The sequence below is a fragment of the Fundulus heteroclitus genome, unplaced genomic scaffold (genome assembly GCF_011125445.2).
Source record: "Fundulus heteroclitus isolate FHET01 unplaced genomic scaffold, MU-UCD_Fhet_4.1 scaffold_78, whole genome shotgun sequence".
Lineage (NCBI taxonomy): Eukaryota > Metazoa > Chordata > Actinopteri > Cyprinodontiformes > Fundulidae > Fundulus > Fundulus heteroclitus.
In genome coordinates, this window is record NW_023397230.1 from 1,251,509 (window position 1) to 1,267,304 (window position 15,796).

General features: G+C 41.9%; 1 protein-coding gene across 2 annotated transcripts in view; it reads right to left on the reverse strand.

Moving 5' to 3' along the window:
- Window positions 1-1,608: 1,608 nt before the first annotated feature.
- The window catches only part of LOC105932861 (desmoplakin), a 29,337-nt gene continuing 15,149 nt past the window's right edge, over window positions 1,609-15,796 (reverse strand). Inside the window, exons 20-24 of one of the 2 annotated variants that reach the window (XM_021321307.2) lie at window positions 15,633-15,716; window positions 15,452-15,559; window positions 15,262-15,360; window positions 14,673-15,170; window positions 1,609-12,204 (exon numbers count right to left, since the gene is read on the reverse strand). In XM_021321307.2, coding sequence (XP_021176982.2) covers window positions 2,227-12,204; window positions 14,673-15,170; window positions 15,262-15,360; window positions 15,452-15,559; window positions 15,633-15,716 — 10,767 coding nt within the window. In that variant the 3' untranslated portion in view covers window positions 1,609-2,226. Of the gene's footprint in view, window positions 12,205-13,343; window positions 15,171-15,261; window positions 15,361-15,451; window positions 15,560-15,632; window positions 15,717-15,796 lie in introns of both variants that reach the window. The other variant, XM_021321306.2, reaches the window with a different exon arrangement.

The window sequence follows — 15,796 nt, forward strand, 5'->3', positions numbered from 1 at the left end:
GTGAGTTCCGACCTCCAAAGCAAAAAGGAACGCACCGTATGTGTGGGTTTGATATGATGCGTTCAAATTACCTCGGATGTTGCAGTGCTGAGGTGGGAAATTTCTAGCAACTTGCTAGGCTTCAAATTTTATCCAAATTTACCTTGTTGCAGTAAGTACAATTGCATGTTTCATTAACCAGATAACTCTGTATCTTGAAGAGAAAAAAAATTATTAATATGTTCCATTTGCTTTATTAATTTAATTCATTAAATATGCCTGGCTTAAGGGGCTGGACAGGGGCACAGATGGTAGCACTATTTGCCTTTTAGTAAGAAGGTCCTGAGTTCGACCTGGGGAGTTTATTGCATGGAGTTTGTATATTCTTCCGTGCATGTGTAGGTTATCTGGCTTCCTCACACAGTCCAAAAACATCACTGTTAAGTATTTACTCTAAATATTTGGGTATTTTGTTCAATTCTTTTTATTGTACTTTTTACCATTTGTTTAATATAGTTAAAAACATAAATCTACCTGTTCTCTAGGCGATGCTCGACATAAAGCTATACTGGCCAAATAGCCTAATCTATCCTTGTCTAACCATAAAACATTTTGTTTTTGTTTTTCAGAAGGCGTTTGGCAATTCCATATAGGTAACAGCAAATTATTAATGTCAAGGGCCTTTTTCTCGTTCACCCCTCTCCAGCCCATTCTGATGTAAAACTCACTTATGTAATGGACAGTGATGCTGTTGTTCCAGCATGAAAACATTGTGATTCCAAGACTGTTCTTAAGCATCCTAACTATTTCCCTGGCATTTGAGGGAGACCGTATCTTCTTCCAAAACTTGGCAAAATTGTGTAACATGCATTTGCATACAGTTGTTTGAACAGATAAGCTTGGATCGTGTAGGGTTTTTTTTTTTTTTTTTGTAGTAATGGATCCAAGAGACTATTCTAATTTTTATAAATGTACAATTCATCCTACATTGTCACTGAGTTCCTTGGACTTCCCCAAAGTGAGAAAATCAAACAATGGTGATGGAGCATCGACATGTCGAGTGTACCCTATCTCTGGCATACATAAAATGTATATGTTAAAAAAAAACATTTGATTTATGACTTAGTTTTTAATAGGTCTCAATTAAAGATTCCACTAAACATTTAAGTTGATGTTTCATACCTTGGAGTATCTTTACAGCAAATTTAGCTCTAACTGTCCCATGATTTGTACATAGTTCTGGGTTTCCAGACTTGCCAGAAACTGTATGAGCAATACAAAAAGCAAAACAAAAACCAAGTATTCAAAATTAAATTAGAAGAAATAAAACCAGATTTAAGGCCACTTAACAAAACATCTTAAAGATATTCTAATAATTTAATGAAATAAAACTGTCCTTGTTCATTCGTGTTTGCTTTGTCACATAATGGGTTGTTAATTTTGTTGTGGTTTTTCTTTTCTCAATAATAGTTTAGCTTATTTAATAGGGTTAGGGTTTAGATTGTTTACTTTGGTTAGTGCCTTTGGGTGTGCTAATAACAACAATATGATGAAAAAGTGGTAAGTTGCAAACAAAATAAGATAACACACACTTTATAGATAGTGTTTAAGAATAACAATGCACAAGAATAGTTTATAATCCACTAGAGTAAAAAAACTCTGTTTTTATTTAATGATGGAAACAAATTAAACAGTGTATATTGTACTAATCAGAAGAGAACCCTTTAAACACGTTGTTTAATGAAAAGGAACCATTTACCCAATAACATCACCCAACTAAGTACATATTCTCCAGGAAGCAAAAACAGATCATATTTTGATGATTGATGAAACAAAAGCCAACAAAGGCAATAAAACAAACTGAGAGTACAATTGTATTCTATTAAATTTTGTGAAAAATATTTTTTAAACGCTGCATGCAACACAAAGTTGACAATAATTTGAAGTATTATTTTAAGAATATGAATAATTACCATAAGAACTTTATTTTCTCTCTAAATACCTTAAGGTGTCTCTCAATACTTTTTAGTGTCACAAAACTATTCTTGTAAGTATTCTTCATATCTGTTTTACTTGAAGCACTTAAAGTAAAGCAAAATCAAAGCTAAAACTTTAAGAAATTTAACAACTTTTTTGGCACACAAAGAAAATGTTAAGCAAATTCCCACACAATGACAATATTCTGAAAATAATCTCTAGTTTCTAAGAAAAGCAGATGCAAGTAAAAGCCTTTTGCATTTTTTGGAGTTATTTAGTAGATGAAAAGCTGGTGAAGCTAGAAAAACTGTGTGGTGTTAATGAGGAGCCCAGGTCCAAGCTGCTTCTGCGCGAGCCCCTTTGTGAGCCACTCCTGGACCCCGTCTTGGATCCTGGGGCTGAAGCAACGTTGTATGGACTGCTGATACCTCTAGAAGATACAGATGATGCCTGAAGCATTTTCACCCCAGTTCCATCCTCAACAAGACAGTTATCAAGCGCCTCTTTGTAAGAAATTCTAAGTTTGCTTTTGGGACATGTCAGAATTTTTGTATGGAGTTTGATGTCCTGGAGCTTTTGTGCCGCTCTCACATCCAGCCAGCCCATTGTCAAAGCATCCTCGATGCTTCTTCTACAGCCCTTCTCTGGGTCATAAAGCCCACCTGTTGCAACCTGAAACTCCAGAAACCTCTGCCCTGCTTCATATGGCAACCACATTTCCTTCATGGCTTGAGCAGCGGACAACTTCCTATTGATTTTTATATCCTCAAATCCAAAATAGGCTTTCTGAGCAGGCTTGAGTTTGGTGACCATGTCGTTAGCTATTAAACCTACGCGGGAAGCCTCTTGGATGCTGAGTCTTTTGCCATTTGTGGGATTGACAATTCCTCCGGTGCAAGCTTGGGCCTCAAGCAATCTCTGTGCTGTGATAGAATCTACTAGACCCCGATTTAAAGCCTCTGTGACAGAAATCTTCTCTAATACCTCTGTGTCAAAAATGGCGCCTACCGGTTCCACCTCACCAACTGCTTGGAGAGGAGGGGACAGAGTGATAGATACGCTGGATAAACGCCTTTGGGAGTCTGACAAATCTTCAGCAACAGTGCTGGATGAGAAGCCTCTCTCTATAATTGTGGTAGTTTTTGTTGTAGTTGTTTTGGTGAAGGTAGGAGATAAAGGTCTCGATACACCAGCTGATGAAGAAGAGGATGAGAAAGATGATTGAAATGATGCCGGAGTAGAGTTTTCTGATATTATTGATGTTGACAATGTTCCTGAAGATGAGTTTAAAGATGTTGAAGTTCTTGAAGTTGATGTCATTGATGATGATGTAACTGATGATTTCCCTGATGGTTCTGGGATCAGTTTTGATGATGATAATGATGCTGAGTCATGTGCAGTCTTATTACTGATGATATCTGCAAATTGAGTGAGGGTGATGGAATGTGAACGATACTGCTCCAAGATAGATTGATCAATGATTTGATTTTCAAGCAAGTCATTGATGTCATACTGTCTTCCAGTTGACCTATCAATGATAACAAGTCGTATGGAACCATCTGGAGCGGTAATAGTGATCTCTTCCCACTCACACTCCTGCTCTGACAACTCCAGGTAGGTATCACGATCAATGTACCCTTTTTGGTACGCTTCACGTACTGTCATCTCTTTACCAGTCTCTGGATCCACAATTATTACTCTCCTCTTCCGTACAGTGTTCTTTTGGCTTGACTCCTGCTTGTTCTTGTCAATGATTGGTAACAGAACAAGTCCAGTTTTCTTATCTATGATGCAGCGTTTTTTAAGTTCCAGATAGGTTAGGTTTTCCTCCGTGTTGGGGTCAAAGAAACCTTTAGTGTCATCACTCTCATCAGTCAGGATCTTATTCATTTCCTCATTAAAATAGCCTCTCTTGTAGGCAACATTCACATCAATACGGTGGCTGTGCTGGGGATCGATGATGCCTCCGCTGGCAATCTGGGCCTCTAACAGACGAATACCATGACCCTTCTCCACTAGATTATTCTCTATGGCCTGAAAGAGGGATATTATCTTGTCTGTTCCAGGCATTTTGTAACCAGTGACAGCCTTTTCTGCTGAAAGCAGTTTCTCCTTAAATTCTGGCCCAAAAAGTCTCCTATTGTAGGCTTCAGCAACAGTCAGAAAGAGATTATTGATAGGATCAATCATAAAACCTGATGCGGCTTGGGCTTCGAGCAGTTCTAGAGTGGTACCACGTCGCAAAAGATTATTATCCATAGCCTGATAGATTGACATCACTTTATCACTGGCTTCATCATAAACTCCTGCTATGCAAGTGGAGCCTCCTAGGTATGACCGCAGGCGATTCTCAATGTCTTGGCTTGTAAGTTTACCTGCGTTAAGTTGGTCCACATCAGATCTGGTTAGCAGGTTTGCATTGACCAGATCTTTGACAGACACCTCGTTTCTAAGTCCCCTTATAGTTAGTGACTGTTTAGGTTTAGGGAGAAGCAAAAGACCAGTGCTGGGATCAGATTTGCATTTTTTCTTCAGTGATATATATGGAGTTGGTTGTTGAGTATCTGGGTCTAGATAACACTCAGGAGACTGATTCAATGCCTGATACAGGTCCTCATCAATAAGACCCCGTTTCCTTGCGATGTCTTTGGGTAGAAAAACACTGAGACTAGGGTCCAAAATTCCACCAACAGACTCTTGAGCCTGAAGGAGAGACAGTGCAGTATCTTTGTCAATTATTCCCTTTCTCATGGCTTGGGCAGCTGACAAAACCTTGCCAGTATCTGGATCTCGATACCCGATAGCAGCAGCTTCAGCTGCAAACAACATTGATTCATCTTCTTTATCGACTAATCCTCTGGCAAATGCTTCCTTTACTGTAAGTTTCTTATTTGTTCTAGGGTCAATGATGTGACCTGTGGCTGCCTGGGCAAGAAGAAGCTTGTTAGCACTGTCAGACGACATGATTTTCTGTTTCTTTGCTTCCGTGAATGACATTTTTTCAACAGACCCAGCAGCTACACCAGCAATTGGTCCTGTCCCTTTTAAAAATATCTTAATATCCACAGAAACCTCTGAGACAGTTTTCTTCCCTTTCATTAGTTGATCAAAAGTTTCCTTGTCCAGAACTCCACAATCCAGTAGCTGCTGTGCTGTGACTGTCTTGTGTACACCATCAAATAATATTTTAGAGGGGTCACACTTCTCTGATACTGGAAAAATATGTAAGCTTGTGTGAGTGTTTGTGTTACATTTTGCCTTCAGAGCCCCATAGCTGGCATTGTCCTCAGTTTCTGGGTTGAGATAACAAGCAGGATTCTGTTTTAGAGCATTGATTAGTTTTTCATCGAGCAGGTTGCGCTTGATAGCTGTGTCTTTTGGTAGAAAAACACTAAGATTGGGGTCTAGAATTCCTCCAACTGAATCTTGGGCTTGTAAAAGACGTAATCCAGTCTTTTCATTAATTATTCCTTTTTTCATGGCCTCAAACAATGAAATTATCTTTCCTGAACTAGGATCCTTATAGCCAACAGCAGCACTTTCAGCTGCTAAGAGTCTGCTTTGATCTTTAAAATCCACCACTCCTTTGATACATGCCACCTCTACTGTGAATTTCTGTTCAGTTTTAGGGTCAATGATGTGACCTGTGGCAGCCTGGGCTTCCAACAGTAAATCTGCACTGTCTTCTGAAATGATCTTCTGTTTCTTAGCTTCTGAAAAGGAAATCTTGCCTTGACGGCCAGCTAAAACTCCACCAATAGGCCCAGTCCCCTTCAAATAAACCTTCTTATCCACAGATACCTCTGAAACTGTTTTCTCTCCTTTGATCAACTTGTTAAATGTTGCTTGATCAATGACACCACATTCCAACAATTGCTGGGCTGAAACTGGCTTGCGGACACCATCAAATATTAGTTTAGAGGGATCGTTTCTCTCAGTAAATGGCAAAAGTACAAGAGCAGTGTGAGGTTCTATTTTGCATCTTTTCTTTAGTGATCCATAGCTGATATCACGCTCCGTGTCAGGGTCAAGGTAACAGTTTGGATTTTGGTTGAGTGCACGAAGAAGGTCTTCATCCAATAGGTTGCGTTTCAAAGCAGTTTCTTTAGGCAGGAAAACACTGAGGTTTGGGTCAAGAATACCTCCTGCAGACTCCTGAGCCTGAAGTAAACGTACTCCAGTCTTTTTGTCAATTAAACCCTTCTTTATTGCCTCAAACACTGATAAAGATTGACCTGTGTTTGGATCCCTGTATCCAATAGCAGCAGCTTCTGCTGCTAAGAGTTTATCTCGATCACTTCTGTCCACCACTCCCTTTGCACAGGCCTCTTCTACAGTCAATTTCTGATTGGACATTGGGTCAATTATCTTACCAGTGGCAGCCTGAGCTTCAAGAAGCAAATCTGCACTCTCTGGGGGCATAAGCATTTGTTTTTTGGCATTTGACAAAGATATTTTTCCTCGAGATCCCCCTGTGACTCCAGCAATTGATCCTGTTCCTTTTAGAAATACCTTTTTATCCACAGAAACCTCTGCAACAGTTTTCTCCCCTTTGATCAATTTGTTGAATGTTGGTTTGTCAAGGACACCACAGTCCAACAATTGTTGTGCAGAGACTGGCTTGCGCACACCATCAAACATCAGTTTGGACGGATCCTTCCTATCAGCAAGTGGCAGAAGAGCGAGACCAGTGTGAGGCTCATTTTTGCATTTTTTCTTTAAAGCACCATAGCTGGCATCACGCTCTGTGTCTGGATCAAGGTAACAGTTTGGATTCTGGTTGAGGACACGATAGAGGTCTTCGTCCAAAAGGTTGCGTTTCAGAGCAGTTTCTTTAGGCAGGAAAACACTGAGGTTTGGATCAAGAATACCCCCTGCAGATTCCTGGGCTTGCAACAAACGTACTCCAGTCTTTTTGTCAATTAATCCCTGTTTTACTGCCTCAAACACTGACAAAGTTTGACCTGTGTGAGGATCCTTGTATCCAACAGCGGCAGCTTCTGCTGCTAAGAGTTTATCTTGATCACTTTTGTCCACCACTCCCCTCGCACAGGCCTCTTCTACAGTCAATTTCTGATTGGACATTGGGTCAATAATGTGGCCTGTAGCAGCCTGGGCTTCAAGAAGCAAATATGCACTTGCTGCAGGCATAAGCATCTGTTTCTTGGCATTTGACAAAGACATTTTTCCTTGAGATCCAACTGTGACACCAGCAATTGATCCTGTTCCTTTTAGAAAGATCTTTTTATCCACAGAAACCTCTGGGACAGTTTTCTCCCCTTTGATCAACTTATTAAATGTTGGTTTGTCAAGGACACCACAGTCCAACAATTCCTGTGCAGAGACTGGCTTGCGAACACCATCAAAGATCAGTTTGGATGGATCCTTCCTATCAGCAAGTGGCAGAAGAGCGAGACCAGTTTGAGGCTCTGTTTTGCATTTCTTCTTAATGGCACCATAGCTGGCATCACGTTCTGTGTCTGGATCAAGGTAACACTCAGGATTCTGGCTGAGGGCACGGTATAGGTCTTCATCCAAAAGGTTGCGCTTCAGTGCTGTTTCTTTAGGCAGGAAAACACTGAGGTTTGGATCAAGAATACCCCCTGCAGATTCCTGGGCCTGAAGTAAACGTACCCCAGTCTTTTTGTCAATCAATCCCTTCTTTATTCCCTCAAACACTGATAAAGACTGACCTGTGTGAGGGTCCTTGTATCCAACAGCGGCAGCTTCTGCTGCTAAGAGTTTATCTTGATCACTTTTGTCCACTACTCTCCTTGCACAGGCCTCTTCTACAGTCAGTTTTTGATTGGCCATTGGATCAATGATATGACCTGTAGCAGCCTGAGCTTCCAGCAACAGATCTGCACTCTCTGAAGGCATGAGCATCTGTTTCTTGGCATTTGACAACGACATTTTCCCTAGAGATCCAACTGTGACACCAGCAATGGATCCTGTTCCTTTTAGAAAGATCTTTTTATCCACAGAAACCTCTGGGACAGTTTTCTCCCCTCTGATCAACTTATTAAATGTTGGTTTGTCAAGGACACCACAGTCCAACAATTGTTGTGCAGAGACTGGCTTGCGGACACCATCAAACATCAGTTTGGATGGATCCTTCCTATCAGCAAGTGGCAGAAGAGCGAGACCAGTGTGAGGCTCATTTTTGCATTTTTTCTTTAAAGCACCATAGCTGGCATCACGCTCTGTGTCTGGATCAAGGTAACAGTTTGGATTCTGGTTGAGGACACGATAGAGGTCTTCATCCAAAAGGTTGCGTTTCAGAGCAGTTTCTTTAGGCAAGAAAACACTGAGGTTTGGATCAAGAATACCCCCTGCAGATTCCTGGGCTTGCAACAAACGTACTCCAGTCTTTTTGTCAATTAATCCCTTTTTTACTGCCTCAAACACTGACAAAGATTGACCTGTGTGAGGATCCTTGTATCCAACAGCGGCAGCTTCTGCTGCTAAGAGTTTATCTTGATCACTTTTGTCCACCACTCCCCTCGCACAGGCCTCTTCTACGGTCAATTTCTGATTGGACATTGGGTCAATAATGTGGCCTGTAGCAGCCTGAGCTTCCAGCAACAGATCTGCACTCTCTGAAGGCATGAGCATCTGTTTCTTGGCATTTGACAAAGACATTTTTCCTTGAGATCCAACTGTGACACCAGCAATCGATCCTGTTCCTTTTAGAAATATCTTTTTATCCACAGAAACCTCTGGGACAGTTTTCTCCCCTTTGATCAACTTATTAAATGTTGGTTTGTCAAGGACACCACAGTCCAACAATTCCTGTGCAGAGACTGGCTTGCGAACACCATCAAAGATCAGTTTGGATGGATCCTTCCTATCAGCAAGTGGCAGAAGAGCGAGACCAGTTTGAGGCTCTGTTTTGCATTTCTTCTTAATGGCACCATAGCTGGCATCACGCTCTGTGTCTGGATCAAGGTAACACTCAGGATTCTGGCTGAGGGCACGGTATAGGTCTTCATCCAAAAGGTTGCGCTTCAGTGCTGTGTCTTTAGGCAGGAAAACACTGAGGTTTGGATCAAGAATACCCCCTGCAGATTCCTGGGCCTGAAGTAAACGTACTCCAGTCTTTTTGTCGATCAATCCCTTCTTTATTCCCTCAAACACTGATAAAGACTGACCTGTGTGAGGGTCCTTGTATCCAACAGCGGCAGCTTCTGCTGCTAAGAGTTTATCTTGATCACTTTTGTCCACTACTCTCCTTGCACAGGCCTCTTCTACAGTCAGTTTTTGATTGGCCATTGGATCAATGATATGACCTGTAGCAGCCTGAGCTTCCAGCAACAGATCTGCACTCTCTGAAGGCATGAGCATCTGTTTCTTGGCATTTGACAACGACATTTTCCCTAGAGATCCAACTGTGACACCAGCAATGGATCCTGTTCCTTTTAGAAAGATCTTTTTATCCACAGAAACCTCTGGGACAGTTTTCTCCCCTTTGATCAACTTATTAAATGTTGGTTTGTCAAGGACACCACAGTCCAACAATTGTTGTGCAGAGACTGGCTTGCGGACACCATCAAACATCAGTTTGGACGGATCCTTCCTATCAGCAAGTGGCAGAAAAGGGAGACCAGTGTGAGGCTCATTTTTGCATTTTTTCTTTAAAGCACCATAGCTGGCATCACGCTCTGTGTCTGGATCGAGGTAACACTCAGGATTCTGGCTGAGGACACGACAGAGGTCTTGATCCAAAAGGTTGCGCTTTATTGCTGTGTCTTTAGGCAGGAAAACACTGAGGTTTGGATCAAGAATACCTCCTGCAGATTCCTGGGCCTGCAGCAATCGCACCCCAGTCTTTTTGTCAATTAATCCTTTCTTTACTGCCTCAAATACTGATAGAGGTTGACCTGTGTGAGGATCCTTGTATCCAACAGCAGCAGCTTCTGCTGCTAAGAGTCTATCTCGATCACATCTGTCCACTACTCTCCTTGCACAGGCCTCGTCTACAGTCAGTTTTTGATTGGACATTGGGTCAATGATGTGACCGGTGGCAGCCTGAGCTTCCAGCAGCACATCTGCACTCTCTGGGGGCATTAGCATCTGTGTCTTGGCCTGTGACAAAGACATTTTCCCCAGAGATCCAACTGTGACACCAGCAATGGATCCTGTTCCTTTTAGAAATATCTTTTTTTCCAGCGACACCTCTGGAACAGTTTTATCTCCCTTTATTAGTTTGTTGTAAGTTGGTTTGTCCAGGACTCCACAATCAAACAACTGCTTTGCTGTGACAGGCTTTCTTACACCATCAAAGATCAATTTGGAAGGGTCTAACTTTTCATTGATGGGTAAAAGTAACAAACCTGTGTGGGGTTCTATCTTACAACTTTCTTTCAGTGCTTGATAGCTGATATGTTGCTCTGTCTCGGGGTCAATATAACATTCAGGACTCTGGTTTAAAGCTTGACACAGATTTTCATCTAAAAGTTTGCGCTTAATAGCTGTGTCTCTTGGTAGGAATACACTAAGAATAGGATCTAGGATTCCTCCGACTGACTCTTGAGCCTGCAGCAGTCGTAACCCATTCTCATTATCTATAAGTCCCTTCTTCATGGCCTGAAAAACTGAGATAGGCTTGGGTGTGCTAGGATCCTTATAGCCAATTGCTGCAGCTTCTGATGCCAATAATCTGTCCAGGTCATTACTGTCCACCAACCCTTTTGCAGAAGCCTCTTCAACTGTCAACTTTTTGTTGGCCTTTGGGTCAATTATGTGACCTGTAGCAGCTTGAGCTTCTAGTAGCAAATCTGCACATTCATCGGGCAGTAGCATTTGTTTTTTTGCTTCCGTTAAAGACATTTTACGGCGACCGCCTACTAAAACACCAGCTATGGGCCCAGTACCCTTTAGGTTAATATTTTTGTCCACAGATACCTCAGGTACTGTTTTCTTCCCATTTTCTAGGTCTTTAAATGTTTGCTTGTCAAGAACACCGCAATCAAGCAGATGCTTGGCAGTGACAGGTTTCCGAACGCCGTCAAACACGAGGTTAGAGGGATCCACTTTCTCAGGAATAGGGAGAAGAAGAAGACCTGTATGTGGCTCTATTTTACATCGGCGTTTCATCGCCATGTAGGTCACACCTTTTTCAGTTTCTGGGTCTAGGTAGACCTCCGGCCTCTGACTAAGAGCATAACAAATATCATCATTGATAAGATCACGCTCGGTGGCAGTGTCTCTAGGAAGAAACACACTGAGTATAGGATCTAAAATACCGCCAACAGACTCCTGGGCTTGTAGGAGACGCAGAGTTGTGGTTTTGTCAGTAAGTCCCTTTTTCATGGCCTGAAATACTGACAGTGGTTTGTTTGAACCAGGTCCACTGTATCCTACAGCTGCTGCTTCTGCTGCCAGCAACCTCTCTCTGTCCTCCTCATCAACTACTCCTTGATTATATGCTTCTTCAACTGTTAGCTTCTGATTGGTTCTTGGGTCAATGATGTGCCCTGTAGCAGCTTGCGCATCAAGAAGCAAGTCTATGCTATCTAGTGGTAAGAGATTTTCTTTCTTGGCTTCAGTAAATGTCAGTTTGCAAATTGGCTTTTTGTTAGACCCTGGACTCCTTGGACTTTCAATTATCACCCCAGCGATTGGCCCTGTGCCTTTAAGAGGGACTTTTTTCTCAGAGGACACTTCTGGAATGGTCTTATGTCCCTTCACAAGTTGGTTATATGTTGGTTTGTCTAAAATTCCACACTCAAGTAATTGCTTTGCTGTGACTGGCTTGCGGACTCCATCAAAAACCACAGCAGTATCTGGGGTTGGAGGCTCTCTAGTTTGTTTTATCTCTGTTTCCATGGTCTGTCTAACAACTGTCATGTCTTGCAGTTGCTTTTGAAGGAGTACCAGTCTGCTTTTATATTTCTCCTCAAGTTCCCTGAGTTCTTTCATCAACTTCTCTATCTCACTTTTTAAGGATTTCTTCTCCCTCTCAAGAATATCCTTGTCTGTGTCATATTGTCTAATCAAACTTTGTTTGCCATCACATTGATCCTTCCAATAACTCAAATCTCTCTTCACCCGCTCATTCTCCTCTTGTAGACGTTGCTTGTTGCGAAACTCGGACTCCAGAGACAGTTTTAAGCGGTTCAGTTCTTCCTCTTGTCTTTGCATTTGCTCCTTGTCCAATTCCAACCGCTGCAATTTCTGCAACAGAGAGTCTCTCTCACTTACAATCTCATTGTACTTGGACTGGAGGGACTGGATCGTTATTCTTGTCTGCAGAAAATAAATAAAACAATGAGAAAAAAAAATTACAAAATATTAGTTCATTCAGAAATGTTACAACATAGATAAAATAAATATTCTTTCCATTTTGGTGATAGAATCAGCAACATTGACACATGTCATGAAGAACAGCACACATACTTGCTTTTTTCATTCATTTCTAAAAAAAATAATGTATGCTTTCCTTACAAGAACACTGGGAAGAAATATAGTTCCAGATTTAAAATGTTTCATAACACTTTGGTCTCTAAAATGTGGGCTGTACCTTAATTAAATGTAACAGATTTTATACCACATTATACTTTTTTCTCGTTAAAGCCTTTTCTTATGGCTATTTATCAATTACGATCAGAAAAGTCCAAAGCACAAAATGATGCAATTAAATAAAAAGCAAGCATATGTGTGTGTTCTGCAAACCTTTTAGCTGTTTTGCTAAGATGGAAATGTAATAAAAGCAATGCTGCAGATTACCTTAGCAAGAATAAGAATGTAAAAACAAATCTGCCACAATATGACTACTTTTAAGTAAATGATCAAGAATAACATATTGAAACTACAAAGCATAGCAATTATCGCTTCATAAAACTAAAATAGAAAATGCATTTTCATTTGAATATTATTTGTAAATTTGCAAGACAGCATAGATAATAAACAAGTAGATTGATGATAGACAATGTGCCTGAAGCAGTTTAAAAATGTGTATTTTAAATGCATATCAGTGCTGTTTTGCAGGTTTTTTAGGACTATTTTTAGGCAGATGAGATTGCATACCAAGATCAACAGTAATCAACCTGAAGCAAAGCAGAGAACTGGTTGTAATGACAATCTGAGATCATTGAATACTCTTGGAAAATAGAATTAAAGACCACAAGCATGCGTGATTGCAACATGTGTTGAGAGAATACTGGCAGGCAGAGAAGCACAGATTGTTTGCATGCAAGTAAATTACATGCAACATATTTAAACACACACAGAAGTATGTGTTCAAATCAGCTACTTGGCATCTGGCAGGGAATCTAAGGAATTTTGCATGCAAGCAAAGGCTGCTAAGTGGTTGCTAAGTAGCTATTCCAGTAGAGAATTTGGAAAGATGAGACTAATCCAGGACGAAGAGGCAAGCTTCCATGTACCTCTGTGACCTGCTTTTCTATTTTTTCAGCCTCCAGCTTCAGTTTCTCACGCTCAGAGGACAGTTCTGACACCAGGTTGCGGTGCTCGGCATTGCTGCGCTCACTGGCTTGCAGCTGTAGTTCCAGGGCAGTAATTTGCGAGGAGAGCTCATCATCAATTCCCTTTTTGGATTTCAAGACTTCTTCTTTTTCCTGTCGCACTGCCCTTAGCTCCTCCTCCATCCTCAGCCGTTCTCTGGTCTGTGTTTCTATCACCTCCTTCAGCCTCTGTAGCTCAGCAGAGCTCTCGTTGAGTGCCTTAGTCTTCTCCCCGATAGTTTTGTAAAGAACCTCATTTCTCAGGTTTGCTTCCTTGGCTTGGGATTTTTCCTGCAGAAGTTGCTCCTTTAGGTTTTTCAGCTCAGCACTTAGCTGAGTGTTTCTGTCTGAGCAGATCTGGTTTTCTCTAATGGTTTTCTCAAGCTCAACTTTTAGCTGAAGGTGCTCTTCTTCACTTCTCTTTTGTGATGTGCTGGCCTGTTCTTGGCTCTGGAGCAGTGTAGTAATGGTGCTTGTGTACTCTGTCATGGTCACAGTGGTCTTTTCTAGTTCTCCTTCCACCAGCGTCCTCCTGCTCACCTCCTCTTGATGTGCTTTCCTCAGGTTCTCAACCTGACCTTCAAGGCTATCTCTCACAGCCTGCAGGTCTTTGATGCGTCCCTGCAACCTGCTCATGTTCTGCTCCATTCTGCATCGCTCCTTGTTCTCTCTTTCCAGCTGTGAGCGTGTCTGAAGAAGCTCCTCCTGGCACTCGCTCAGCTGAGTTGCAGCCATTGACGAACTGTTCAGCTTCACCTGGAGCTGGCCTAAAGACTGCTCAAGTACAACCTGCCCCTCTTCTGCTGTCTTTCTTCTGCGGGTCTCCTCCTCTAAACTGTGAGTAACATAAACCAATTGATCATTCTTCTCCTGTAGGGTATTCAAGACTTCAGCCAGCTCCTCTTTATGCTGATTCTTTTCCTCATCTCTCTGCTTCATTAGCAGCTCCATTTGACTTTCCATTTCTCTCCTCCTGTGCCCATCTTCTATGAGCATAGCCCGCTGATTGAAAGCTTCCTCTTCTGCTCTCTTCTTCTGCTCCTCAGTCTGACTGAAAAAAGTCCTAAGTCTCCTGAGTTCATCTTCCAGATTCCTCCTCTCTGCCTCCATCCTGTCATACTGCATCTGGAGTTGAGCTGTATCCTCGTCCCTCTGGGCTGAAAGCCTCTGGATGTCTGTGCGACTGATCTGGATCTGGGATTCGTAGCTGAGCTTTAAGCTATTGATCTCCGTATTGAAATGGCTCCTTACCTTTGACATCTCTTTTTGCTGCTCCATAAACCTGGCTGATTCCTCGGCCAGCTGCTGCCGCAGCTTCTCAATCTCATGCTCCTTATTTGTCAGGCTCTTCTCCACTTCCACCTTGGACCAGCTGACCGTCTCCAGCTCCTGCTGCCGCTTTCTCAGCACTGAATCATACTCTTCTTGCTGCTGAGTGTAGCGCTCCTCTGCCAGCTTTGTCTTCCTTTTCTCTTCACCAAGCAGGTATTTGAGACGCTCCACCTCGTTCTTGAGATCAGTCAGCTGGCTCTGAGTGCTGTCTAGACTGTCCTTAGTGGCACTGCACTGCAGCGCGGTTGTTTGCTTCACCTCCTCCAGTGACAGCAACTGCTCCTGCGAGCGTGAAAGCTGCAGTTTGAACTGAGCAACAGCGTCTTCCAGCGATTTGTTTTGGTCATTGCGCTCTTGCATATCATCTTTTAGCCTGCGGAGTTCCTCTTCGAGCAGATCTATCCGGGTGTTGCGTATCTGGACGTATGGAGAGGCAACAATTACACATAAAACTAATATTTCAATAATTTGTATGGGTGTACCACAAAATACAGTATGAACAAAGTACCTTAAGCTGCTCCATGTTTTTGAGTGACTCTCCCAGAAATTTGTAGTAGTCACCAGACAGAGTCAGCAGCTCCATGTAACGAGTTTGAAGGTGTATAGCCTGAAACCAAAAAAAAAAAAAAAAAAAGTCATTTAGAAGTGACTTCTCTTTATTCACCATGGAGCAAAATCATATTAGATCAAATTATTACCTCTTGGTTAAGCTCCATTGACGGTGACTTAAGCATTGTCCTCTTGATGGGGATACTGAGCAGTGTTTCCAACCCAGATGTGTAGGAGTTGAGGTCAGTTTCATAGTCCTGCAAGAAACACCACTATAAAACCAGCAAACAGGCATCTTTCATTGATATTATGCAGATGTACCTTACTTACCTTGATAGTATTCACACATGCCTCGTTGTCTTTCAGCACACTCTCTACCGTCTCCCGCTTTGCCTTGATTTCCATGTTCAGGGCCTTGATAAACCAATAAAACAAAGATATCACATAAAAATTACAGGAAGCTGGGCCCTCATTGCAAAAAGATGCCCACTAAA